This window comes from Lipotes vexillifer, unplaced genomic scaffold (assembly GCF_000442215.2).
Source record: "Lipotes vexillifer unplaced genomic scaffold, Lipotes_vexillifer_v1.1 scaffold751, whole genome shotgun sequence".
Lineage (NCBI taxonomy): Eukaryota > Metazoa > Chordata > Mammalia > Artiodactyla > Lipotidae > Lipotes > Lipotes vexillifer.
The window spans coordinates 2,050,532-2,077,626 of NW_006799727.1; the positions used below are offsets into that span (position 1 = coordinate 2,050,532).

Sequence of the window (27,095 nt, forward strand, 5' to 3'; positions counted from 1 at the left end):
GGAAGAGCAGAATTTTCGAGAACGCGTCAGAGTTTGCAAAGAGGACAATAGAGGGAGAGGTGTTTCGAGCGTGGCAGCTGAGTGAGCAAAGACGGAGGTGAGAGGCATTCTGGTGTGTTTGGGAGCCCATGAGCAACTTGGTATTGCCAGAGCGAAAAGCAAAAAAAAATACAAACAAGCAAAAACAAGACAAGGGATGGTAGGAGATGAAGCCAGAGCAGGTTGAGCCAGTCGCTTAGAGCTAGGAAAATTGGGAGTGACACAACCCACAGGGAGCCCAGGGAGTGGTTTTGAACACACGATTGACTGAATTTCACAAAAATTCAATGGAGTCACCGCTAATGAAAGTCCGTACATCTGCGGAGATGAAGTGGTGGCAATTATTTAACGTACGTGTGCTAAGGGTGCCCTAAACGTAAAGCATCGCCCCAGCAAAGGCTAAGCCTGGGACAGTGGTCCTGAAACTGGGTGGCACGTGACTCGGTGGGGCTTTGCCTTGAAAGGAGGGCAGTGGAAGGTGCAGAGGAAACACCGTGGGAAGACCTCTTCCAGCCAGATTTAGTGCTGGGCTCTGCGAGCGAGTCAGGGGCATGACTCGTGTCCTTCAGGAGCTCTCAGGCCAGGTGGCACCAATGAGGATGCTGTGAGCCTTGGACGTGAAGCGTGTGCTGTGTGTGATCAGTGGACACTCCCAGGACAGCATGATGACCAGGCCCCAGGAAGCACGGTCTACACATGGGAGTCGAGTTCTCCCAAAGTTTTCAGGAAGCTAAGGGTTTCCTGAATATGCTTCAGGCTTCGCTTAAGTTGTGGTAAGTCAGGGAAGAGGGAAGTGCAGAACAAAACAAAGCAAAACAAAAAACCTCTCACACAGCTACACCGACTTTTTACCCAGGAAGAAATGTTCCCACCAGTCCCTATGTACCATGGACCTGTGTAAAGCACAGTCCTCACATCCCCATCTCTGTAACTGTGGCCAAGAAGTAACAGTACTGTTCTGAAACTATATTCTCCTGACTTTAATACTGTTAAGGAAGTTTAGCAACATTATTTGCTCCACTGTCTTTTTTTTTTTAACTTTTTATTTTATATTGGAGTATCGTTGATTAACAGTGTTGTGTTAGTTTCATGTGTACAGCAAAGTGGTTCAGTTATACATACACATGTATCTATTCTTTTTCAAATGGTTTTCCCATTTAGGTTGTTGCATAATATTGAGCAGAGTTCCCTGTGCTGTACGCTAGGTCCTTGTTGGTTATCCATTTGAAATATAGCAGCAGTGTGTACATGACAATCCCAAACTCCCTAACTGCTTCGTTGTCTTTTAAGGAGAGGAATGGATGTTTCTGTAGGTTTTCTAGAAGAATCCAATGGGTGTGAAGTTTTAGGTGAAGAGTCAGTTATATAAGCTCTAGCCCACATGGTGTGGGTTTTCCAGTCATTTCTTCTCTGGTTTTCCTGAGTGGGGCTCAGGGTCCACATGGGCCGATTTGAGAATAAGAGAGTCACAGGCAAGTCACGGCTTGGTACAGGTGGTGAGGGAGGTGGCGAGGGATTACGGAGAGAGGAAGGAGTGGAGGGCGCATCTTTGAAGGCAGAGCCAGTTCTTTATGCTCAGTTGGAAGTATTAGGACAAAGGCATAGTTTAGACGCTGATGCCAATCACAATATTTGTTGCCTTGGCAGATGTAAGAGATTACCTTCTGGAAATGGAAAGTTGCTCTTTGTCACTTCAAAGCCAACCATAACTAGATCCAATAAACCATAGGAGAAATATTTTTTTAAAAAGAAAGAAAGAAAACAACTTCTGTTATGTACAACTTCAGCATTTGAACGCCTGGATTTGGTACCCTTGATAGAACGTGTAGATGGAGATGTCCAGCGCTATAGCATCAGCTTTCCAAAATCAGCATTTATGTCTCTCATCTTCTTGGTGGAGCCCGGGGGTGGGACTGGCTCTCTCAAAGGGAGGAAATGAATTGTCAAGGTAAACCACAGCTTTGCCACAAATAGGTCATTTTCTTGTCTGTGACCAGTTTTCAGCATTGTAGGGAGTACTGGGAATCAAACTGTGTCCAAAACTTCGACTAAACGTTTATATCTCTTGATCTCCACAAGCCTGAAAGATAAATAGGTCATAGTGACTTTTGTCTCTGTTACTGAGGTTTTTCCCTGAAAGCTGTATTAGTGCAATGGAATGGCGATGGGTAACGTTATTAACATTATCTGTATTGTGCAGTGCATGGTTGTGACAGCCTCAGAACAACCCTTCAGTCCTGAGACAGAAGATAGGAGTGTGGCTGACCCTTCCTGCTTCTTGGTGACGGGCGATGGCCCAAGGATTTCAAGGCAAAATGAAATTGAGTTCAAAACAAAATGATATTTTCGCTCAAGAGGTGATCCTCTTAAAGGAGTGGATTTTGGGGAAAGGTCACTTGTCTCCAACTACATGATACTGTTTCAGGTCCCCAACTGGTTCCACCTGTTAATAAGCTGGAGCCTCTTTGCACAATTGTTCAAGATCGCCACAAAACCGCTGCCAAGGGAAGGAGAGAAGGGCTGGGGTTCCTCAGTCTCGATGCCCCTGCAGCCCTGCATGGCCAGAGGGCCACACTGTCCCTGTGCCACCCTAGGTCACTGCATCCCAGACCTGCATCCTCGTGCAAGCTGCTCCTTGAAGGGTCTTGGTGTCTGTGTTCATGGGCAGTGACCCTGAGATAGAGAAATTCCATGACAAAGCCTCCATGTTTCAACCCCCCAGGAATGCACCTAAGGGTATATTGAGGGGCTGCTCTCTGGGCTGGGATAATAGTCAGTGTTTATCGAGCAGGTACTAGGTACCATGCCCTGTGCTGAGCACCCAGCAAGATGGATGACACTTTTGGAGGGTCTGTAGTTTTCCCGGGGAGGCAGCTGGAGAACTGGCAGGACAGTTGGTGTTGAAGTCTGTGTGTTGATGGCGGGGCTGCCAGACTTCAAACAAGGGACAGATAAAGATCAAATCAGGGTAGGCTTCATGGAAGAGAGGAATTGTCCATGGTTTCTGCCCAAAAAGAGGGTTGTTGTCCAGAAGGTGCTAGTGTCCAGATTCATAGCTTAGTAATTGAGGGACCCAAGGGCAGTAGGGTCCAGAGCTGTGTGTCATTCTCTGAACAACCACGGATTCTTTATTTTATCTATTTAGCCAGCCATGGCCCTGCCTCTTGGAGGACAGTATAATTTCTTCATTGCTGTGTCCCCATAGCAGGTGTAAAGACATGTTATTCAATGAATGGATGAGTCAGAGAAAGGAAGGTGGGCAACCCAGCTCCTATTGCCAGAGCCTTGGCCCAGAGGAGCAGAAGCTCCACCTGCCCTACGTGAGTGTCTGGCTGGCCACTAGGGAATAGCTGCATATTTATTTACTTATCTAGCTAGCTAGTTAGCTACTATTTGTTTTTATTTTTAGTTTTTAAAATTTTTATTGGAGTATAGTTGCTTTACACTGTTGTGTTAGTTTCTGCTGTACAGCAAAGTGAGTCAGTTATACGTGTACCTATATCCCCTCTTCTTTGGATTTCCTTCCCATTTAGGTCACCACAGAGCATTGAGTAGAGTTCCCTGTGCTATATGTAGTAGGTTCTCATTAGTTATAGAAAAATCCACATAATATCAATTTATCATCTTAACTATTTTTAAGTGTACAGTTCAGTGGCATTAAGTACATTCACATTGTGGTGCAGTCATCCCCACCATCCATCTTCAGAACTAACTTCATCTTGCAAAACTGAAACTCTGTAACCGTTAAACAACAACGCCCCATTCCCTCCTCCCCGCAGACCCTGGCGACCACCAGTCTACTTTCTGCCTTTCGTGAATTTGACTACTCTAGGTACCTTATATAAGCAGAATCATAGAGTACTTGTCTTTTTGTGACAGGCTTATTTCACTTAGCATAATGTCCTCAGGGTTCATCTGTGTTATAGTATGTGTTGGAATTTCTTTCTTCTTTTAAGACTGAATAATATTCCATTGTATGTATTTACCAGGTACTCTTTATCCATTCATGCATCGATGGACACTCTGGTCACTTCCGCCCTTTACCTATTGTGAATAATGCTGCTGTGAACATGGGGGTACAAGCAACTCTTTGAGTTCCTGCTTTCAGTTCTTTTGAGTATAGTCCCAGAAGTGGACTGGATCCTGTGGTAATTCTACGTTTAATTGTTTGAGGAAACACCACACTGTTTTCCATAGCGACTACACCGTTTCGAAGGGATGCCTCAGTTACTTAATTTTTTGTGTCTTGCCTTTCCTCTGTGAGTCTTACAAATGCAATCCTCCTCCCTTCTGCACCACTTATGTCCTTTGAACTGGACGGATGACCACAGTTGCACAGTCAGCCCAGATTCGGGAGCTACCTCTAACCTCTCCCAAACACCTTTGAAAAAGCTAAGTTTATTATCCCACTGGCCCCTGGGCAGTTGTCCTCTGGGGAGTCCCAGGCTGCTCCTGAGATTAAGCTGGAACCAAACTGGCCCTAGACTTGTAGCTCTTGGAACAGCTGCTCAGCTTTCCTCAACTCCACCATTTTAATTGTGATTAGTAGGTTCATTTGCATCTAAAAGGAGTCGTTTTCTTATCAGCACCATTGAGTTGGGAACCAGTGTGCTCCATTTATATAGAGTGGCCCATTTTAACCAGGCCCATTAAGCAGTAAAAGTAAATGTGGGTGTTTTACAAATGCAAATATATCATGCAAATAATGTACTTTATGCTGAATGATGCCTTGGTTTTCATATGTAAAATTAGAAACTGTGTAGCACAAAGATAATGATAAACACCTTTGCATCTGTTCATAAGATGTATCATGAGCTGTATGCATCTAAAATAGTAGCCCAGGCTTCAGGCAGAATTTCTTCAGTATACTCAAACATGCATTCCATATTATCAAAAATATACATGTACTTATCTAGTTATTTATATATTCCTAAGTAATCAAAAAATCCCAGAAAAGAGTAATCCAAATTACCTCACGTATTACTTACCATCAAAGATGAGATTTGTAATTTTGTTTCCATTTTTTAAGATTTTTAAGTTTTTATCTGAGATGATGATAGTGGAAGAAGGAATGTTGCTTACTGTATAGGCTAGTTCCTTTGTAAGAGAATTATGTCTACTAAGAGAATTTTTTAGAAATCCTACTGTGTGAAATAATTCTGTTTATGATATGCAGGTAGCACTTCTGCTATTTTAGACCATCACTTAGTAGAATAATAGCAACAATTTTTGTGTACAGTGAACTTGGCTAAATTCTAGGAGGGGAGTCACCTTTAGTCTCTGCCTACATGGGGTTTCTGCCCTTTGGAAAGGTAAGACACACACCTATGGAAAGTGAATTAAAGGTGTAAGACATCAGATCAGGAAATATCACATAGTACAATCAGCTGCCAAATTGTACTATACAGGAATTACCAAATAGACTGTACTATACAGGAATTACCAAATTCAGAGTGGGGAGAGGTTCCAGTGTAGGAGTGACCAGAAAAAGATCCGGGATTTGAGTTGAACCATAAAGGATGGATGGGAGTTGAATAGGCAAAGAGAACATGGGAGCAGGGCATTTCAGCAGAGGGGAACAGAATCTGAACCCATACAACCCAGATTGGCACTTGAACCCAGTGTCTTTTAATTGAGATCACACACCTGGTCTCAGGACTTAATGAAGCTCAGGTTCTTTTATGTCCCCTCACAGAAGGAATTCAGTGAGAAATAAAGTGATAGGTAAGAAGTGGACTTATTTAGAGAGAAACACATTCCATAGACAGAGTGTGGGCCGTCTCAGAAGGCGAGAGGCCCCGAAATATGGGGAGGTTAGTTTTTACGGGCTGGGTAATTTCATAGGCTAATGAGTGGGAGGATTGTTCCAACTGTGGATATTGTGTCGAAGGGGTGGAGATCTACAGGAATTGTACCACAGCCCACTTTTTGACCTTTTATGGTTAGCCTCAGAACTGTCATGGCACTGGTGGGTGTGTCATTTAGCATATGCTGATGTATTCCAATGAGCATATAATGAGGCTCAAGGTCCACTAAAAGTCGAATCTTCCACCATCTTGGACTTAGTTGGTTCTAACCAGTTGATGTTGTGTCCTCAATGGCTGTGTCATTCCTTTAAAGGTTGTGCCTTGCCCCCTTCCCTCCTGTTTCAAATTGGCTTGAATGGGTCATAGAAATATATGGGGTACGAGTGTGTTCTGGAGACCTGCCTCAGGTGGTATGTTGGGGATCAGGGGGAACGTTTGAGAAGGAATAGAAAGGCCTCTTGGGGCAGAGGACCTATTGGACTTAACTCTGCCCTATAAGCTACTGGTTTTCACCCACTTTTATAACCATCAAGCTCTTCGAATGAAAAATTATGTGGAAACTCAACACGTCAGACACATGAAAAATGAGATGCTTTTTTTTTTAATTAATTTTCATTGGAGTACAGTTGCTTTACAGTGTTGTGTTAGTTTCTACTATACAGCAAAGTGAATCAGCTATACGTATACATATATCCCCTCTTTTCTGGCTTTCCTTCCCCTTTAGGTCACCACGGATCACTGAGTAGAGTTCCCTGTGCTATACAGTAGGTTCTCATTAGTTATCTATTTTATACATAGTATGAGATGCTTTGTTGACATTGGTGCAGGACCTCACCTAGACACCCGTCCCCCATGCCCACCACTGGCAGCACTATAGGCACCCCCTGGGGGTTCCCTGGGGAACAGTTTGCAAACCAAGGGGAGAGCTCAGGAAGATACTGTGCTCTGAGAAGACTGTAAAGGTATTAGGCAGGGAGAACTGGGGGTGGGGGAAAGGCTGGAGATGGGCAGACCTATTAGGATGCTAGTGGGAACATCTGCATATGAGTTGACACAGTAGAGTAGAAGCACAAAGGAAGGGAAATTGCAAGAGTCTTTTGAAAGAAGGCGTTGGCAGGAATGGATGACAGCAGATGGGGGTTCAGGAGAGAACCTTGGTTGAGATCCCAGATTTTTTTTTTTTTTTAACATCTTTATTGGAGTATAATTGCTTTGCGGTGGGTGTGTTAGTTTTCCTTTGTAACAAAGTGAATCAGCTATACATCTGCATATATCCCCATATCTCCTCCCTCTTGCGTCTCCCTCCCACCCTCCCTATCCCACCCCTCTAGGTGGTCACAAAGCACCCAGCTGATCTCCCTGTGCTATGCGGCTGCCTCCCACTAGCTATCTAGTTTACATTTGGTAGTGTATATATGTCCACGCCACTCTCTCACTTTGTCCCAGCTTACCCTTCCCCTTCCCCGTGTGATTGAGTCCATTGTCTATGTCTGCGTTTTATTCCTGTCCTACCCCTAGTTTCTTCAGAACTTTTTTTTTTTTTAAGATTCCACATATATTTGTTAGCATACAGTATTTGTTTTTCTCCTTCTGACTTACTTCATTCTGTATGACAGACCCTAGGTCCATCCACCTCACTACAAATAACTCAACTTCATTTCTTTCTATGACTGAGTAATATTCCATTGTATATATGTGCCACATCTTCTTTATCCATTCATCTGTTGATGGACACTTAGGTTGCTTCCATGTCCTGGCTATTGTAAATAGAGCTGCAATGAAATGTGGTACATGACTCTTTTTGAATTATGGCTTTCTCAGGGTATATGCCCAGTAGTGGGATCTCTGGGTCATATGGTAGTTCTCTTTTTAGGTTTTTTTAAGGAACCTCCATACTGTTCTCCATAGTGGCTGTATCAGTTTACATTCCCACCAACAGTGCAAGAGGGTTCCCTTTTCTCCACACCCTCTCCACCATTTATTGTTTGTAGATTTTTTGATGATGACCATTCTGACTGGTGTGAGGTGATGATACATCATTGTAGTTTTGATTTGCATTTCTCTAATGATTAATGATGTTGACCATTCTTTCATGTGTTTGTTGGCAATCAGTATGTCTTTGGAGAAAGGTCGATTTAGGTCTTCTGCCCATTTTTGGATTGGGTTGTTTGTTTTTTTGGTATTGAGTTTCATGAGTTGCTTGTAAATTTTGGAGGTTAATCCTTTGTCACTTGCTTCATTTGCAAATATTTTCTCCCATTCTGAGGGTTGTCTTCTCATCTTTTTTATGGTTTCCTTTGCTGTGCAAAAGCTTTGAAGTTTCATTAGGTCCCATTTGTTTATTTTTGTTTTTATTTCCATTTCTCTAGGAGGTGGGTCAAAAAGGATCTTGTTGTGATTTATGTCATAGAGTGTTCTGCCTATGTTTTCCTCTAAGAGTTTGATAGTTTCTGGCCTTACATTTAGGTCTTTAATCCATTTTGAGCTTATTTTTGTGTACGGTGTTAGGGAGTGTTCTAATTTCATTCTTTTACACGTAGCTGTCCAGTTTTCCCATCCCCACTTGTTGAAGAGGCTGTCTTTTCTCCATTGTATATTCTTGCCTCCTTTATCAAAGATAAGGTGACCATATGTGTGTGGGTTTATCTCTGGGCTTTCTATCCTGTTCCATTGATCTATATTTCTGTTTTTATGCCAGTACCATACTGTCTTGATTACTGTAGCTTTGTAGTATACTCTGAAGTCAGGGAGCCTGATTCCCCCAGCTCCATTTTTCTTTCTCAAGATTGCTTTGGCGATTCGGGGTCTTTTGTGTTTCCTTACAAATTGTGAAATTTTCACAATGTTGATTCTCCCAATCCAAGAACATGGTATATCTCTCCATCTGTTTGTACCATCTTTAATTTCTTTCATCACTGTCTTATAGTTTTCTGCATACAGGTCTTTTGTCTCCTAGGTAGGTTTATTCCTAGGTATCTTATTCTTTTTGTTGCAGTGGTAAATGGGAGTATTTCCTTAATTTCTCTTTCAGATTTTTCATCATTAGTGTATAGGAATGCAAAAGATTTCTGTGCATTAATTTTGTATCCCGCTACTTTACCAGATTCATTGATTAGCTTTGGTAGTTTTCTGGTAGAGTCTTTAGGATTCTCTATGTATAGCATCATGTCATCTGCAAACAATGACAGCTTTACTTCTTCTTTTCCGATTTGGATTCCTTTTATTTCTTTTTCTTCTCTAATTGCTGTGGCTAAGACTTCCAAAACTATGTTGAATAATAGTGGTGAGAGTGGGCAACTTTGTCTTGTTCCTGATCTTAGTGGAAATGGTTTCAGTTTTTCACCATTGAGAACCATGTTGGCTGTGGCTTTGTCGTATATGGCCTTTATTATGTTGAGGTAAGTTCTCTCTATGCCTGCTTTCTGGAGGGTTTTTATCATGAATGGGTGTTGAATTTTGTCGAAAGCTTTTTCTGCATCTGTTGAGATGAGCATATGGTTTTTTCCTTCAATTTGTTAATAGGGTGTATCACATTGATTGATTTGTGTATATTGAAGAATTCCTGCATTCCTGGGATAAAACCCCCTTGGTCATGGTGTATGAACCCCCCTTAGTCATGGTGTATGATCCTTTTAATGTGCTGTTGCATTCTGTTTGCTAGTATTTTGTTGAGGATTTTTGCATCTATGTTCATCAGTCATATTGGCCTGTAGTTTTCTTTCTTTGTGACATCTTTGTCTGCTTTTGGTATCAAGGTGATGGAGGTCTCGTAGAATGAGTTTCGGAGTGTTCCTCCCTCTGCTATATTTTGGAAGAGTTTGAGAACCATAGGTGTTAGCTCTTCTCTAAATGTTTGATAGAATTTGCCTGGGAAGCCATCTGGTCCTGGGCTTTTTGTTTGTTGGAAGATTCTTTTTTTTTTTTTTTGCGGTACACGGGCCTCTCACTGTTGTGGCCTCTCCCGTTGTGGAGCACAGGCTCCGGACATGCAGGTTCAGCGGCCATGGCTCACGGGCCCAGCCTCTCCGCGGCATGTGGGATCTTCCCAGGCCAGGGCACGAACCCGTGTCCCCTGCATCGGCAGGTGGACTCTCAACCAGGGAAGCCCTTGTTGGAAGATATTTAATCACAGTCTCAATATCAGTGCTTGTGATTGGTCTGTTTATATTTTCTATTTCTTCCTGGTTCAGTCTCGAAAGGTTGTGCTTTTCTAAGAATTTGCCCATTTCCTCCAGGTTGCCCATTTTATTGGCATATGGTTGCTTGTAGTAATCTCTCATGACCCTTTGTATGTCTGCAGTGTCAGCTGTTACTTCTCCTTTTTCATTTCTAATTCTGCTGATTTGAGTCCTCTCCCTTTTTTTCTTGATGAGTCTGGCTAATGGTTTATCAATTTTTTTTATCTTCTCAAAGAACCAGCTTTTAGTTTTATTGATCTTTGCTATTGTTTCCTTCATTTCTTTTCTTTTTTTTTAAATTTAATTAATTAGTTTATTTATTTATGGGCTGTTTTGGGTCTTTGTTTTTGTGCGAGGGCTTTCTCTAGTTGTGGCAAGCAGGGGCCACTCCTCATCGCGGTGCGCGGGCCTCTCACTATCACGGCCTCTCTTGCTGCAGAGCACAGGCTCCAGACGTGCAGGCTGAGTAATTGTGGCTCACGGGCGCAGTTGCTCCGCAGCATGTGGGATCTTCCCAGACCAGGGCTCAAACCCGTGTCCCCTGCATTGGCAGGCAGATTCTCAACCACTGCGCCACCAGGGAGGCCCCTCCTTCATTTCTTTTTCATTTATTTCTGCTCTGATCTTTATGATTTCTTTCTTTCTACTAACTGTGGGTTTTTTTGTTTCTTCCTTCTCTAATTGCTTTAGGTGTAAGGTTAGATTGTTTATTTGAGATGTTTCTTGTTTATTGAGGTAGGATTGTATGGCTATAAACTTCCCTCTTACAACTGCTTTTGCTGCATCGCATAGGTTTTGGGTCATCGTGTTTTCATTGTTATTTGTTTCTAGGTGTTTTTTGATTGCCTCAGTGATCTCTTTGTTATTAAGTAGTGTATTGTTCAGCTTCCATGTGTTTGTATCTTATAAAGATTTTTTCCTGTAATTTATATCTAGTCTTACAGCGTTATGGTCAGAAAAGATACTTGATAAGATTTCAATTTTCTTTAATTTACCAATGCTTGATTTGTGACCCAAGATATGATCTATCCTGTAGAATGTTCCATGAGCACCAGAATTTTTAACTTGAACATTTTACAGGCAATCACCAAAAGCTGAGTCATTTTTTTTTCTTTTTTTGAGGAATGCTGAGTTGAATTAATTGGTAACTTTTATTCTTTCAACAAGCATTGACAGGTACCAGCCAAGTTCCAAGCTTTGCCATAGGTGGTAGGGATTTAGGAGAAGACAGACTGAGATGTCGCAGTGTGTCAGGGAGTGAGTGCACCATGTGTAAAGGGAGAGAGTCACAGACACTGTGGTGGGCTGAGTTGTCCCCTCCAAAACTTCATGTATTGCTGTGAGGTCCTAACACCCAGCACTCTAGAATATGATCTCATTTGGAAATATGGTCACTGCAGTTGTTAGCGAAGATGAGGTCATACTGCAGTATTGTGGACCCCTGAGCCAATATTAAAAGGAGGAATTTGAACACAGAAAGCACACACAGGGAGAATGCCATATAAACATGAAGGCGGAGACAGGGTGATGCATATATAAGCCAAGGAAGGCCAAGGATTGCCTACAACCACCAGAAACTAGGGGAGCGGCATAGAACAGATTCTCACTTACAGCCCTTAGAAGGAACCATCCTTGACTTTGGACTCCTAACCTCCACAACTGGGAGAGAAGAAATTTCTATTGTTTTAAGATACTTACCTGAGGCACTTCGTTATGACAGCCCTAGAGAACCAACAGAGAGACACTGAGAAATCCAGGGCAGTGTGGAAAGTGCCCGTGGGGACCAGCAGGGCAAACAGAGGCGGGAAACTGGCTCCCTCATTTGAATCGATGTGGCCCAGGGGGGATGCAGCCAGAAATACATTCCAGAGTCTGGAGGCAAGATCAGCTCGAGATACAGAATTGGAAAAGCCAGATTTCCCAGGAGTTCATGAACTCTCCTAACAAAGGGGAATGAGTAGAGGAGGGGAGAGGGCTAAGGCTCTAGGAACACCCATCATTATGGGGGCAGGGCTGCACAGAGAGCTAGCGGCGGGTTTCATAGAAAGGAAAGCGGAAGGAGAGCCAGGCTAGGTGGGTGTTGTGAGGCTCAACTTAGAAAGGGTTTTAAAGAGATAATGTCAAAAGTGATAGAGAGTTTATGTAATTAGAAAAAAATAATAATAAGGTAAACCTCTCGTGTGCATGCATGTGGGCGGGCATGGAGTGGGCAGGGGGGAGGGGCTGTAGAGCCATCAAGGCCCTTAGCCCTGAATGGCGGGGTGACTTGGGGGCCTCTGATGACCCAGACGTGAGGGGATCGCAGCCAGTCCGGGGACACCGTGACACAGAAGAGCGGAGGTCGGGCACTGTCGCCCAGCTCCTGGGCTTGGTTAGTGCGTGGCAGGGTCATGGGGGCCAAGAGGAGGATCTGGACACTAGGTGATGTTGGATGATGGGTCAGCTAAGATGTCCTGGAAGGGGGAGGTGAGGGGAGACAAGGGACAATGGCAGGAGGAAAGATGCCAGAGGAAGAGAGGGCAACAGGGGTGTTGTTTTGGCAAAGAAGAAGGTGCAGAAACAGGTAGAAATAACGGAGGGTGAGTGAGCTTGTGAGGAATGGCTTTGGTTTTAGAAAAGAGGAGGTGGCGCTTTTGCCTGATGAGGTATGGAGTGGGGAGGGGGGTGTTGGGACTTGGCGAGTGGAGAGCAGAGTGAGGGCAGCTTAGTCGGGTTGCTGGCCATCAGGTAATGGTTCTTGTCTGGGGGCCATTTTATCTCCCAGAGGACACATGGTAGTTTCTGGAGACATTTTTATTTGTTACAGCTGGGCAGGGTTGGTGCTGGGATCTAGTGGGTAGAGGCCAGGGAGGCTGCCGAACACCCTAGCACCCACGGGACGGCCCCCACCATAAAGATGATCCAGCCCCAAAGGTCAGCAGTGCCAAGGTTAAGAAACCCTGCCACAGGTCAACAGCACATCTCAAACGTGTCTGAGGAGGGAAGCCCTAAACGTCAGAGCATACTTCGTGGAACATTATTGATGTATTTAAAATCGCACAGTAGATCTTGCTCCAGAGCAGCCATCCCTGTCCGAGTCTCACAGCCGTTCCCCGCCCCCATCCGCTGCAGCCTAGCATACGCTTGGCTGTGATGGGCACACAGGAATGCTTTGCAGGTTGATCCAGTTGGAGACAGGATGAGTCTCCAGTCTTTTAAAAAAATTTTTAACTTTAACTTTATTTGTTTATACAGCAGGCTCTTATTAGTTATCCATTTTATACATATTGGTGTATATATGTCAATCCCAATCTCCCAATTCTCCAGTCTTGACATTTGGCTGAGGTGACAAAGCCATTCCATTTCTTACCACGATCCGAGTTTTGCCTTCAGAGTAATCTTGCCACACTCTCCGTTGTGGCTTTTGTGGTCCTTGCTGGGTATTGTCTGATCACTCCAGTAATGCCTTCCCAATAATTGTCAGCCTCTGAAAATTGGCCAGTCCTGATACGTTTCCACCTGGTCTCTTCTGCCTCTTGATTGCCTGACCCTGAGAGGTCACTGTGGGCAGCCGTACTTACTAGTTTGGATCTATGCAGGATTCTGGGCAGAGCTGTCTTTTTTTTTTAGCTTTCTTTGGAGTAGGTGGCATCCCTGAAGCTGCTTCTTCCAGCCCGTTAATCTTTAGAAAGTGTTCATTGCTACTTGGGGTGGAGGAACGTTTGCAAATGAGATGATCTCAAAGCATCCTTAAGGGGAAGAGGAAGATGAAGGTGTGGTTAGCTCTTCCGTCACAGAAGTGAAGCTGAGAGCCTAACTGGGAGAGGCCACAGGATGTAGGAGGAAGTGTTGGCACCGAGCACATCATTTAACTTCTCTGAACTGCAGTTTTCTTGTAATCAAGACAACCACTGGGATTTTTGCAGTTCACAGAGTGTCCTTTGTTACATGCATCATCTCATTTAATTCTCCAGCACTACGTGCTGTAACTGCTCCCTGTTTGTAGGAGTGGAATTGAGACCTGTTTTCAGCTTGTGTTTTGTTTTTTTGTTTTTTTTGCGGTACGCGGGCTTCTCACTGTTGTGGCCTCTCCCGTTGCGGAGCACAGGCTCCGGACACGCAGGCTCAGTGGCCATGGCTCACGGGCCCAGCCGCTCCGCGGCATGTGGGATCTTCCCGGACCCGGGCACGAACCCGTGTCCCCTGCATCGGCAGGCGGACTCTCAACCACTGCGCCTCCAGGGAAGCCCTCAGCTTGTGTTTTCAACAAATTCCTTGAGTCCAAATCTTGTGCTGTCCGCACCACAGCTCGGATGGAACCAGGTGGCCCCTGAGATCCCTTTGAATGTCAGCATACTCCGGTTTTATATGGAAGGTTCTAAAAGTCCCTGAGACTTCTGAACTTTCAACTGGACTCTTTAGTGATGCGTCTCAAATTATGAAGGGTGTTTTGTGAAACTTGAGACCATCTCACACACGTCTGATTCCTGCATTCCAAACTTCAAGACTGGCATCCTTCACCCAACGTGTCTGTGTTAGTCTGTGGTGTAGGTCACATTTGTTTTTCTGTGACATTCTGTTGATCAATCCACAGTTAGAATTAACAGTAGAATTCCAAGTATATGTCAGAGATCTGCTCAGCTGCCTGAAGACTGCCAGGCAAGCTCTGGCCTCTATAAGGACCAGGTTAGGATAGGCTGGTCTCACCACATCCCTTTCTGTTGTTTAGTGTACTTTGGGCCACTCTGGCAGAGATGCTAACTGCAGGGGACCTTCAGAAACACAGCATGTAGGTTGATCTTTCACTGCCCAAAACTCTTTAGACTTTGATTCACTTCTTCCGGGGTCCTTCCTGTATTCATTCTTTCTCTCTCTCTCTCTCTCTCTCCCTCTGTCATTTTACAGTAAAAATTTTTTGTTGTGGTAGTAAAATACACATAACATAAAATATACCATCTTAGCCATTTAAGTGTACAGTTCAATAGTGTTAAGTACATTCACATTATTGGGTAACCAACCCCCATAACTCTTTTCATCTTACACAACTGCAACTCTGTACCCACTAAACAACTCCCTACTCCCCGCTCCCTCCAGCCTCTGGGAACTCCCCTTCTACTCTGTCTCTATGAACTTGGAATTTGTCCTTTTGTGACTGGCATATTTCACTTAGCATGATGTCCTCGGGGTTCATCCATGTTGCAGTACCCTGTTCTCTCTTTCAGATCAACCAGTTCACATTTGGCAGCCGGGTCCTTAGACAAAAAGTACTTTTTAAAAAGTACTTAGAGGGCTTCCCTGGTGGCGCAGTGGTTGAGAGTCCGCCTGCCGATGCAGAGGACGTGGGTTCGTGCCCCGGTCTGGGAAGATCCCACATGCCGTGGAGCAGCTGGGGCCGTGAGCCATGGCTGCTGAGCCTGCGCGTCCGGAGCCTGTGCTCTGCAATGGGAGAGGCCACCGCAGTGAGAGGCCCGCGTACCGCAAAAAAAAAAAAAAAAAAGTACTTAGAAGTACTTTTCCTAATTCTCTTTTCTTAGACTCATAGAAAGTCCAGGCTGGTGAAAACAGGTGTGGAGCTTGCCAGAGCCTCCCAGGGTCTTGGTTAGAGTTCATCTGGTTCTGACAATGATGACAGCTCATGGGTGTCACATGACAGATGGCATCATTATGCCAAGAGCCACCTTAGGGCCGGACGACCTGTTGACCTACAGTGTCGCCTTGGGAGCTGGAAGAACTGCAGCTGAGTGTGTGAGGCCCAGGGAGAGACAGAGCTCTGAGTCTCCGGCAGGTGCTGGTGGGATGGTAGGGCACTTCCCTTGGGATTTGCTGGCTCAGCTCTGGTCTTAATGATCAGCTGGATTAATGTTCTCAAATGCCAGTTGACAAACTGCCTTTGCTGGCAGGCCAGGCCCTCTTAACCTGTTGCTCGACTTCCTTTGCCACACGTGGGTTTGGCTTCTGGTGCTGAAGGTCATGAGATTTTGTTAGAGCATTACTGAAGTGAGACAGTTGTGGCACCAGCGTTGTATTGTTTCTGCTAATATGAGCCCACGTGTCTGTCTTTCGCATCTGGTGAGCCTGATTGCTTTTTCTAGCCTGGGATTTTGTCTTGGAGAGATTCCTAGTGAAATACCGTCCACAGCCTTCTTCCATGGAGGAGGATAGCTAAGGGTTTGGTGCCGAAAGACTGGAAGAGAAAGCTGGACGAAGAGAAATGAAATCGGGGCCGTTGACCTGTGTCTTTGTGGTACAGTGGGCTGGTCTTGGGCTGATCACTGACCAGCCATGTGATGACTTCAACAAGTCCCTCCATCACCTGAAGAATGGGGACAGGGGGTTCTGCCTTGCCTTCTCATGGGATCGGAGGATCCCACGGAAAAGTGTTGACCACTGTGCTCTGTACATGGTGATTTGGTATCCTGTCTTCAAGCAACGTGAGCACCATTGTAAGGTGATTAAAACCCACTCGGGTAGGTTGAAGGGGGCCCTAGTGGCCACTTCCCATGGCAGTGACTATTTACAAGTTCACTGGCGTTTAGGTGACTTGAGGGTGGAGAGTCCCCCATCCTCCTCTGCACAGGCCACCCACCCTCCCCTCCTTGATTTGCCACACAAATGAGTGGTTTCCACAGTGGCCTGAGATACTCCCACAAAGATCTCGACCACTGGCTTCTCTGAATTACTGTGGTTGCTATACATTTTTAAGTAATTTTATATACTTTTTAAAAGCTAACTTTGAGCTTTAAAGCCCGGTGAGCCAGGGATATCTGCAGATGGAGGAAGAACATCAGTTTGCTCTCTCCCCAACCTGTGGCCACTAGGCCCATAACCATTGGCCTTTCCACAAGCATTTCTAGTCTCTTTAGATAGAGTCACAAGAGGTTGGAGCTAGCTACGTATGACAGTAAGCCTCCTAGAGGCCATAAAATATGGCTTCTAATTTTTCTGTCCATGTCCAAGCACAGTTTTCCACAAGCTCTTAATAAATCCTTGAATCTCCTAACAGTTAGAAGATGTCACTTGGAGGGACCATACCAAAGAAGAGTGTAGAATATGGGGCCAGTGAGCTCAAAAGCTGTGCAATTAGCATAGCAGGAATCGAGCCCACAGGTGAATGCATCAGTCACAACAGGGGCTACATCAGAGCGGGTAGGTGGGCCAGTCCAGATCTGTCTCCACTGTGAGAGTGTAGATTACACCGGCAGCACAGCAGAACGACCAGAATAGCGATCGGTGACTTAGGTACATTAAAAGGATGTTGTAGAAATCTTGAAGTAGATTTCTATCATACAGAGAATTTTCCTTATCTACACCACTGGATTTACCTGTCCTCCGTTCCCCAGGTTTACTCCATCCCTGGCGTCTACTCAGTTTTCAGCCAAATCAAGGTCAGAATAAAGAGGAGATTTGGAGGGAAGTAAGCTTAGATATTCAGGCTCCTGCAGTAATAGTCAATTATCGAATTCTCCAGAAGCGCCAACTCCTCTATAATGAACTCCTCAGTTTTTAAATATCTTTAGAAATCAGGTGATTCAGTGTTGGCCACAGCCAGCTGGCTATTTCCTGCTTTCTTATAAAAATAAGATGGTAAAATCCCAGGAGCTGGCTGGGGTTGTTAAAAGATCGTCTTAAGCATTTTAATGCACATTATTCTTCATGCAACTTTGAGCCTTAACAGCCTCAAATCGGAATAGGACAGGAATCATACAGAAGAGAATCATACAGAAGAGATGGCTTGCTGCCATCATCCTGCAGCCCTGAGACCCCAGCCAGATCTCCTGCTGTCCTGTGCAACTCCTGGCCACTCAGAGGCCACAGCAGCCAGAGCTGAGAATCAGGGCTGCAGGAAAAGCCGTAGCTGAGATGCATTATCCTCACTTACTCTGAGTAGAGTGGATCCGAACCACGATAAAACAAAAGTTTTATCATTTACATCAAGGTTCATACTGTGTGTTTTCTGACACGTTTGACATTATTGTGGTGTATTTGTGTGCTGTAGCACTTTTCTTCCTCCTTCTCACCAGCCATGTAACATGTCCCCATACCTGGTGCGCTATTTGTACCTCTGCGGACGAAATGTTGGTCAACAGAATGTGTCACTGGCATTTCTCCTTCTTGTTAACAGTATTGTTCCCCTGCATCACTAGAGACCCTGATTGACTCTAGAAACATTCATTGGGTAGTCCTTCAGATTTCTTATTCTGTGTGTGTGTGTCCGTGTTTGCCAAACTTACAAACTTATTATTTAGACCAACTTTTTAATTTTTTTTAACGCTGAAGGTGATTGATGATGCATTAACTGGTATCATTTGCCACATTCTATCTTGGAGAAAGTAATTTATACTGCCTGTTGGGCTGGCTGTAGTAACAATTTTGACTAAGTGCTTTCTAACATTAATCTAAACCAATCCTTGATTTAGAATCACCTCCTTTCTACTCCAAGACCGGCTTGGTTATAAAGTTTTTCACTGGGTGTCTTAAAACAGTGAAAATGCTTGTCTATAAATGTAGTAAAGTGTCATTGTGATACATTAATCTTTCATCTTTTCTTGCCTCCCCTGTTACAGGACTGTGAGTGGTAACATATCTGCAAAGTGTTTTATGGGATATGGGGTGCAACATTTTAAGCCAAGGAATTGAAAACGGGATGTGAAACAAGAAGACAGGGGAGGGAGGGAGGGAGGGAGTTGATCAAGGTCATATCTGTATAATGAGAATTTGGTGGTAGAAAAGCCAAGAAAGGCGAGCTAGCATTTATAATGGGCAGGTGGCACTAGGAAGTGGTGAGAAACCTGCTGATCTCAGAAGACATGGATGGGAGTTCTTTGCCCCATAAAGTCATAAAATTATGAAGAAATTAGCGAAAGTTATAAGCTATGATGTTGAGCATCTGATGTGGCCATTTTGTTTACCTGCAAATGATTTCAGTGCCCAAGAGGGAGCAGGGTTAGGACAGTAACCTGAATACCCACATGGACGGGTTCTGCACGTTGAAATATGAAGCCCATTCATCATAAAACAAGACTAACGGTTTTTAAAGATACATTTTCAGAGGGTGTAAATAATGCATAATTGGGAAAGTGTTCTGAGGCCATTTTGAAGGATGTGTTTGGAGGAAGGGTTGTTTTCTGAGTGCTACTGAGTGAGTGTAGACAAGCTCGCCCTCATGCTGGTTTCTATTCTGTTTTAGCACATCAGGTCCACCCCTCTGGCCGGGCAGCACCTTCTTCAAGAGAAATGGAGCCCTTCTACAAGGTAGGTCTCTGGCAGCCCCCCCTTTCCCCCTCCCCCATGCCCACACTACTCCTTCTCTCCTGGTGTCTGTCGGGAGAGTTCTGTCTGCTGCAGAGCGGGCACTCTGTGATTGCTGTGGGATGGCTCTGTTTGTCCGGTTCTCTTTATTTCTTCCTACTGACGTCTCCTGGTTGATATGAATTGTCAATCTGAGATAAGATGGCTTCTTTGGTCTGTTGTCCCTGGTCAGATTCCAGAAGTGGTTGGCTTGCTTTGGTGAAATTGGAATTACGTGGCAGTTAGGATGCAACGATAGCATAAATTGGGCTGGTAAAATCAAACCCTGTTACAGATTTCCAGTGCTTGGGCTGTGAGGAATGTTGTGGGTGTTTTGGCACTTGGGTCATCGTGGAGATCCACTTGTTGCTTGCTGTGCCCTGACGTCCCTGTGTGCCTGGAAGGGTGACTGTGGTTTGTTCTGAGGCTCAGAGTTCAGACACCCTCCCTCATCCCTGCGGGCGTCATTTGCAGGGGGACATTCTTTCTGCTGTCCAGTCCATCCTCAGCTGCCTTGCGCGACTTCCTGTCCAATGCACTCAAGGAATTCAAACCACCTTTCATCTCTACTTTTGCTGTCAAGTTTCTTTAAAAATGGCCAAAGTCGAAGAAGAACACAGACCTAAAAATAGCAATGAGATGCACGCTAACTACTTTGAGAAAGTACTTTGGGGAGATGTCTGCTCTGCAGATCAGCTGGAATTGGCTGGCCCCCAAGTGTCTTCTGACTTCCCTTCCCCATTATCCTCTCTTGATTGGCTGGGTGTCAGAGTGGCACAACTGGCCCAAAGCAGATGGATTTGGTTTTGCCAAGAGCTTTGAAACTGTACTGGGCTTAGGGTGAGGAGTTTCAGTGCATCTTGGTTGGTTTAGAGCTGTTACACCTCTTTTCCCTAAAAGGTACACGCCCAGGGCCAGCCATGTGTGTGAAGGAGTAGGATATATATGTAGCTAAGAAAAGAGGCATTTACCTTCAGGTTTCCAGAGTAGCTCAAACAATTGTGAGAGATGTCATCACATTTGTGCTGTTGTTTTCAAGGCCATACAATTGTATGTTGTCTTTTTAATAGCCTGTGAAATTGGGAACTTCAGAATTTCTTTGCATCTTTGCTTGGTCCAGGTGAAATTTAGGTAGGCAGGTCTGATTAATCCTAATTTTAATGACCATCATAAATATCCTAAATATTTAAGAAAAGAAAGGGAACTCCCTCCACTCTCAAAAATTAATACGTAATTAAAAAAAAATCTATTCTGTTCTCCCTTCAGAAAGTGTAAATGGAGACCTATTATGATGAGCCTTTGGGGTTTTTCGAGTGGATTTCAAAGTTATGTGCATCCTTATTTTTCCTCTAGATCTGTAGCAGTGATATGACTATCATTCATGGTTGGATTATTTTCACAAAAGGGATTTTATTTACTTAGAGCATTTTCTTATAGGATTTTTATTCATTAAGTTCCATATTAGGGAAGATTTGCTCTAAGCATGTTAGTTTTGGGTTATTTCTGCAGGACAGAAGCATGAGGGAAAAATTGATAAGGTTTATGAAATTGAGTGATTTCACCGTGAGATTCTGTCTCATGGGTGGTAGACTTTTTTCTTTTCTACATAGGGTTAAACATTCTCCTAATTACTCTAGGCATTGGGAATTAAATTATTACAGATTTCAGATGCTTGTTGAATCCACATCCAATTCAATACATCCCATTTACTTTTTATGTACATGTTAAAATCAGAAGTATCGTGGTGAGAATTCTGGAGTGTGGGTGGGGATTTGCCAATGTTTTTTTTCCTGTTGTGTTTCTTCATTTGCTGTATCTGTATAGAGCGTTCACGAGACACTTACATTGTAATAAGGTTTTTTAAACTCTGCGTGTTCTTCTGAATTATTATTTTTTTAACTTTATTTTATTGATGTATAGTTGATTTACAATGTTGTGTTAGTTTCTGCTCTACAGCAAAGTGATTCAGTTTTTTATATATATATATCTTTTTTATATTCTTTTCCATTATAGTTTATCACAGGATATTGAATTCAGTTTCCTGTGCTATACAATAGCACCTTGTTGTATATTCATTCGATATATAATGGTTTGCCTCTGCTAATCCCAAACTCCCATTCCATCCCCCTCCCACCCCTCCTCCCCCTTGGCAACCACCGTCTGTTCTCTGTGTCTGTGAGTCTGCTTCTCTTTCATAGATAAGTTCATTTGTGTCATATTCTTGTGTTTCTCTGGCGGGCGGTACTGGCTTATCAAGAAGTTGCTGATGCCCAGGAACAAAAGTTTTACAGTAGAGATACTGGCATAGAAAGGAGGGAGCTGCCCAGTCATGGCAGAGGAAGGTTTAGTTAAGAATCAAGTAGAAAAAAATGTAGCTGACTTATGCTCACTTTCTCATCTTTATACTTTATATTTTCAATGTATGTCCACATTTTTTCTTTATGTCTAAAGCAAGCAGGAGGATGTTTTTCTAGATAATCAGACTAGGAAAGAACTCTGTTAATAGGTTCCAGCCACAAGGATTGGGATTGCAGGCCAGGAGGATCCCCTAAAAAACCCAGTTCCTAGAAGCAGGGTAGTAGGTGAAGCTTGGTCACACAGGGTGACACACGGACCCAGCAACCAGCCAGCAAAGCCCAGCTGTGACCGTGGGCCCTGACCACAAGCAGAACTGGCGAAACCGGACTGCACGGGGCCGGGGAGAACCTGCTCTGTGAAGTCACCCTACGGGTTGAGACTAAAAGAATCCAAAAGCAGCAAAATGAGCAGATGTGCCCCGTTGCTTCGAGGACAGAGCCTTGTTTTTGACAGGAGGGAGGGAACATGGGCCTGTCACTTCTTGGGAGAGTTGACACTTGTACAAGGCCTTAAAAAGTAAATAGGTGGGGGTGGTGCCGGGAGGGAAACAACCAGAGCACATGGGCACGAGAGGACCACAGGTAGAGAGAGCGATGGGGACTCTATGGGGTGGATGCAGAAATGAGGGCTTTGCGGGCACTTTGGAATAATGACATCATGTGCTCCAAGATGTTTTTCAGAAGAAAGCTGAGATTTCCAAAGAGGAAGTAATGGAAGGTAAAACCTGAAATCAGTGGAACAGAATGACCTAATTGGTACAGTGGGGAACCGACGTGTATTGTCTAATAGTAGTTTGCTTTATAAGCTGTTGAGCAGAGCGGTAGTATAGTTATTTTTTTCCAGCGTAAAACCAATTGCAAGAATTAACTGGAAGCACTCAGGTCCTGTTGAGGGCGGCCTCTGTGTTTCGGTTCTTGCAGATTCACTGGCAAGAGGGCCTGCTGAATCATCTTGCAGTTTTGAGGATAATGGGGTAAGATTTGGTTTGGATTACACCAGGCATGGGTACTTAACATAATTGGTCATTTCATCAATTCACAGTATTTATTTGATTTTAAATGCCATTTAGGCTGCTAGAGACATTTTAGTATGTTAGCAGTTTCAGTGGGTAGAGAGCACTTCAGATCTTGTACAATAGTAACCTAGCTGATTGCCAGAAGGGGACAAACCCTTCGTTAAAAGGGGACCCAGGATGGGGCCCAACAGATGAGTGTGGCTTATTCAGAGCTCTCAGGAGTGGCCACCTGACAGGTGTCCCCAACTGTCCCCTCTGCCTGTCTCTGTGTGTCTTGGTGGCAGTCTCTGTGTGTGAAATACATTTTTTTAACCATCTTTTTTTTTTTTAATTTTTACTGGAGTATAGTTGATTTACAATGTCGTGTAAGTTTCAGGTGTACAGCAAGGTGAATCAGTTATACATATACACATAGCCACTCTTTTGTAGATTCTTTTCCCACATAGGCCATTACAGAGCATTGAGTAGACTGTCCTTGTGAAGTACATTTTAAAATTTCTTAGGTTATAATATCTCTTATTTTCTTAATTAAAAGAGTAAACTGGGCTTCCCTGGTGGCGCAGTGGTTGAGAGTCCGCCTGCCGATGCAGGGGACACGGGTTCGTGCCCCGGTCCGGGAAGATCCCACATGCTGCGGAGCGGCTGCGCCCGTGAGCCATGGCCGCTGAGCCTGCGCGTCCAGAGCCTGTGCTCCCCAATGGGAGGGGCCACGACAGTGAGAGGCCCGCGTACCGCAAAAAAAAAAAAACCAGTAAACTATTTTAAGTTTTCTTCCAAACTCCCTGGCCCCAAACTCCCCCCTCTCCTTCTGCCACATAGACACACATATTCCCTTCACCCATCAAACTTAAAATTAGGTTACTTTATTTAAACATCACCCTTGGATGAATTATTTTAATGAGTCAGTGATTCCTAATTAAAGACATTCCTCACCTCTGGTCTGACCCTTCAGCGTCTGCTCCCTGGAGGGTGCATCCCACAGCTACGCATGGCATCGCTGCTCTTGGTTGCATCATTTCTTCTACTAAGAGTTGCTACGAGCTGCTGCCCATCCGATCCACCATGTCTGCCCTGCTTTGGCCTTCATAGGCTTTATAGGCCTCCGAGCTCCCCATGGAGTTTTGTTCAGAGAAAAGCTTCTGCCTTTACAGCTCTGAGCCAGCTGACCGTCTGGGCCTACCCACACTGCCCCACCTGCAAGCATTTCATTAGTCTTTGTCTCTGTGTGTCAGGCACTGGATTAGGTTGGAACCTCCCTGGGAGGCCCAGGGCCTGCCCCCTCTACCACTGACCGCCCGTCCTGGGGTCAGACCACACGTCCCAACCCTTCTTGCAAAGCAGCTCAAGCCCTGATGCCACCACAGGTCATGCAGACCGGCCCAGTTACCAACCCCCTGCCAGCCTTCCAGGCCCTCCCTCCACTTTTCTCCTCTCTATCCCTCCTGTATGGGGCCACTAATTATTATTAACTCTATTCCCATAGGGTGCAGGGGTGGAATTCAAATAAATTCCCTAACACGCATAGCAGATGCTTGTTTCTTTTCACTTCTGACAGCCCCCTGGATGAGCTAATGAAATGGAAAGAAGACCTTCCAGGCCTTTTCAGTGCACAGAGTGGGACTGAGCTGCCGCAGGCCTGAGAGCAGATAGGGGAAAGGAAACCAGCTCTTCTGCTGTCAGATGCACGTTGTCCCCATGAGCGCACAGATGTGCTTGCCACTGGTGTGAAACATGCAGGAAGTTGATTATGCCCAGTAGATGACCTGCTTTGGGGAATGCCAGCTTCCCAAGTTCTAGGCCGGCTTCATGCACTTACTTTCCTGGGAGTCCTATTACGTATCGCCCACTCTCCACAACCCTTACGGCTTACTCTCTCCCACAGCTCCGCAGTGGGTTTTTTCTGGTAAAATGTATGCAGTACCTCCCTTTGGTTTTGTTTGGGGCTGTGAAAGGCTCAGCAGCAAGTAGTCAGTATATCAGAAACGAGATCTCGTGGAAAGGAGCCCTGGATTACCAGTGAGGGGACCTGGCTGTGGTCCCAGCTCTGCCACTTGGTAAACTCTGACCTTGGGCAAAACTTAGGCATCCCTAGGGTTTCATGTTCTTGCCTGTGAATTAAGGAGCGGACCTCAGGAGTGGCAGGGGTTTCCTGTGGATTACAGCTCTGATGATCCATACTAACAACTTCCCTAAAGTGGGTCGAGGACTTTCCTGGTGGTCCAGTGGTTAAGACTCCGTGCTTCCACTGCAGGGTACAGAGGTTTGATCCTTGGTCGGGGAAGATCCTGCATGCTGCATGGTGCGACCAAAAAAAAAAAAAAATGAAAAGAAATGAAATATAGTAAAGTGGGTCAAAATGGTTTCGAGGCGTAGCTCAGCAGGAGGAGTGCCACCTTCAGTCAGCAGTGTCAGCAGATGGCCCATGGAGAGGAAACAGGGTGATGGCTGCCTGGCTACATCTTGACCCTTGAACGATCCCTTTCTCGTGGATCGTAGGGAGGCAACGTACTACAGATTTGGACAACTTGGAAAGGACCCATCTTGGCCTCGTGGGCACCTGGCTTAACCCTCTCTGTGGGGATAATAATAAACATGCTTGCCGTATGGGGTTCTTATAGGACTCAATGAATTCATATCAGTAAAGCCCTGAGAACAGGCTAAATTCCCAGAGTTAGTTATTATAACATTTTACAAAACTATGACTCTTAGGAAAACAGGGCTAACATCCTCTGAATGTGGTGTCCCTGTGTTATTTCTCTTCTCTGCTCAAATTTCCCTTGTCCATTTGTTGGGTCTACTGATTCTCAGAACAGGGCAAAAGACAGGATACCCCGATCCTATTGGATTTGTATGTGGATCTGAAAGACAACTTGTTCATCGCTTTATACCAGATTCCTTTCAAATAGGACTGCTTCCTTGTGAGGTTCCCCCAGCTCACAAAGACTGAGTTATACCCCTTGCTGTACAGTTGTACATACCCAGCAGGTGCATAGATAACCACGCAAAAGAGCACAGATTCAGCGCCACATCAGCCCAGGTTTAAATCCCTCTCTCTTTGGGCACCAGCTGTTTGACCTTGGGCCTCAGTTTCAGTTGTCTGTAAAATGGGGCTACGAGTTGTGCTCCCCAGAATCTCTGCAGAGATTTAAGGAGGGTGTGAACGTGAAAACATTTGTCCAGCCCAGTGCCTGGCCTGGCACCTCACAAACACTTAATAAAGAGTGGAGTTAACCTTTGACTCTATGCCCGTTAATCCTGGCCCCTGTATTCAGGGTGAAACGTTCCAAAATTCCTTAAAGGAGCGGTCTCCCAGAAGCCTTTCCTTTGCATGATGTCCACTCACACTGCCAGCCTCGCCAGTGTTTCCTTTCTGATAGAACCAGGGTGTCTGCATGGCTTGGGTCTCTAGTTCAGGCGCTTCCTTCTTTTTCTCCATCAAGACACAGATTGAAGGTTTTGTTCCGGTTTACCCTGCCCCTCCCCTACGCATTTCTTTCCCATTTGCTTGCAGCCTCTGGGCTCTTTGGCTTCTTTCATCTAATCTGCTCCACAAGCTGACTCTTTTGTCCATTTTGCAAAGAGGGCATCCACCTAATGCATAAATCTCTTGATTCTTGCCCCCAGGCACACCCGTTTCAAAAAACAAAAAAAGCAACAGAAAGGAAACAAAAAAACCTCTCTACTTTTCCCCCCAGTGCTAATTGCCTTCTGTCTTTGTTTGGCCTGCAGAAGCCCTTTGGTTTTCCGGAGGAGCTCTTATCTCTTGGCCTGTTTGTCTTATTGTTCTGCCCTGAGTTATTTGTAAAGATATTTATGTAATACAGTAGTAAAGTCACCTGGCTATTTTTGTTTACCATCAAGTGAAGTTAAACGGCTGCTGCTCTGTTCTTCTCATCACTCAAGTTCTGTGTGGTCACGGAGAACATGCTCTTAAGTTAGTTTAAAACTGTAAGGAAATGCAGTTTTATTTTACTTTTACCCCCATCGTTTTTTTTTATTGAAGTGTAGCTGTTGTACAATATTATATGTTGCAAGTGTACAGTATAGTGCTTCACAATATTTAAAGCTTATGATCCATTTATAGTTATTATAAAGCATTGGCTGTATTCCCTGTGCTATACAGTATATTCTTGTAGTTTATTTTGTACCTAATAGTTTATAGCTCTTAATCCCCTCCCGCCTTTCCTCTCCCCACTGGTAACCATTGGTTTGTTCTCTACATCTGAGTCTGCTTCTTTTTTGTTATATTCACTAGCTGGTTGTGTTTTTTAGATTTCACATGTAAGTGATATCATACAGTATTTGTCTTTGACTCAGGAAATGCAATTTTAGAAGAAGCCTTTGATAGAATTCTGACCTTCACTGTCTTTTTTTCCCCTTAATTTATTTTTATTTATTTATTTATTTTTCGCCGTGTTGGGTCTTCGTTGC

General features: G+C 44.5%; 1 protein-coding gene across 3 annotated transcripts in view; it reads left to right on the forward strand.

Annotated features, from left to right (window-relative positions):
* Positions 1-27,095, forward strand: part of FOXN3 (forkhead box N3) — a 403,658-nt gene that overhangs the window by 262,662 nt on the left and 113,901 nt on the right. For all 3 annotated transcript variants that reach the window (XM_007471896.1, XM_007471895.1, XM_007471897.1), the window contains exon 4: positions 19,191-19,255. In XM_007471896.1, coding sequence (XP_007471958.1) covers positions 19,191-19,255 — 65 coding nt within the window. The remainder of the gene's footprint in view (positions 1-19,190; positions 19,256-27,095) is intronic.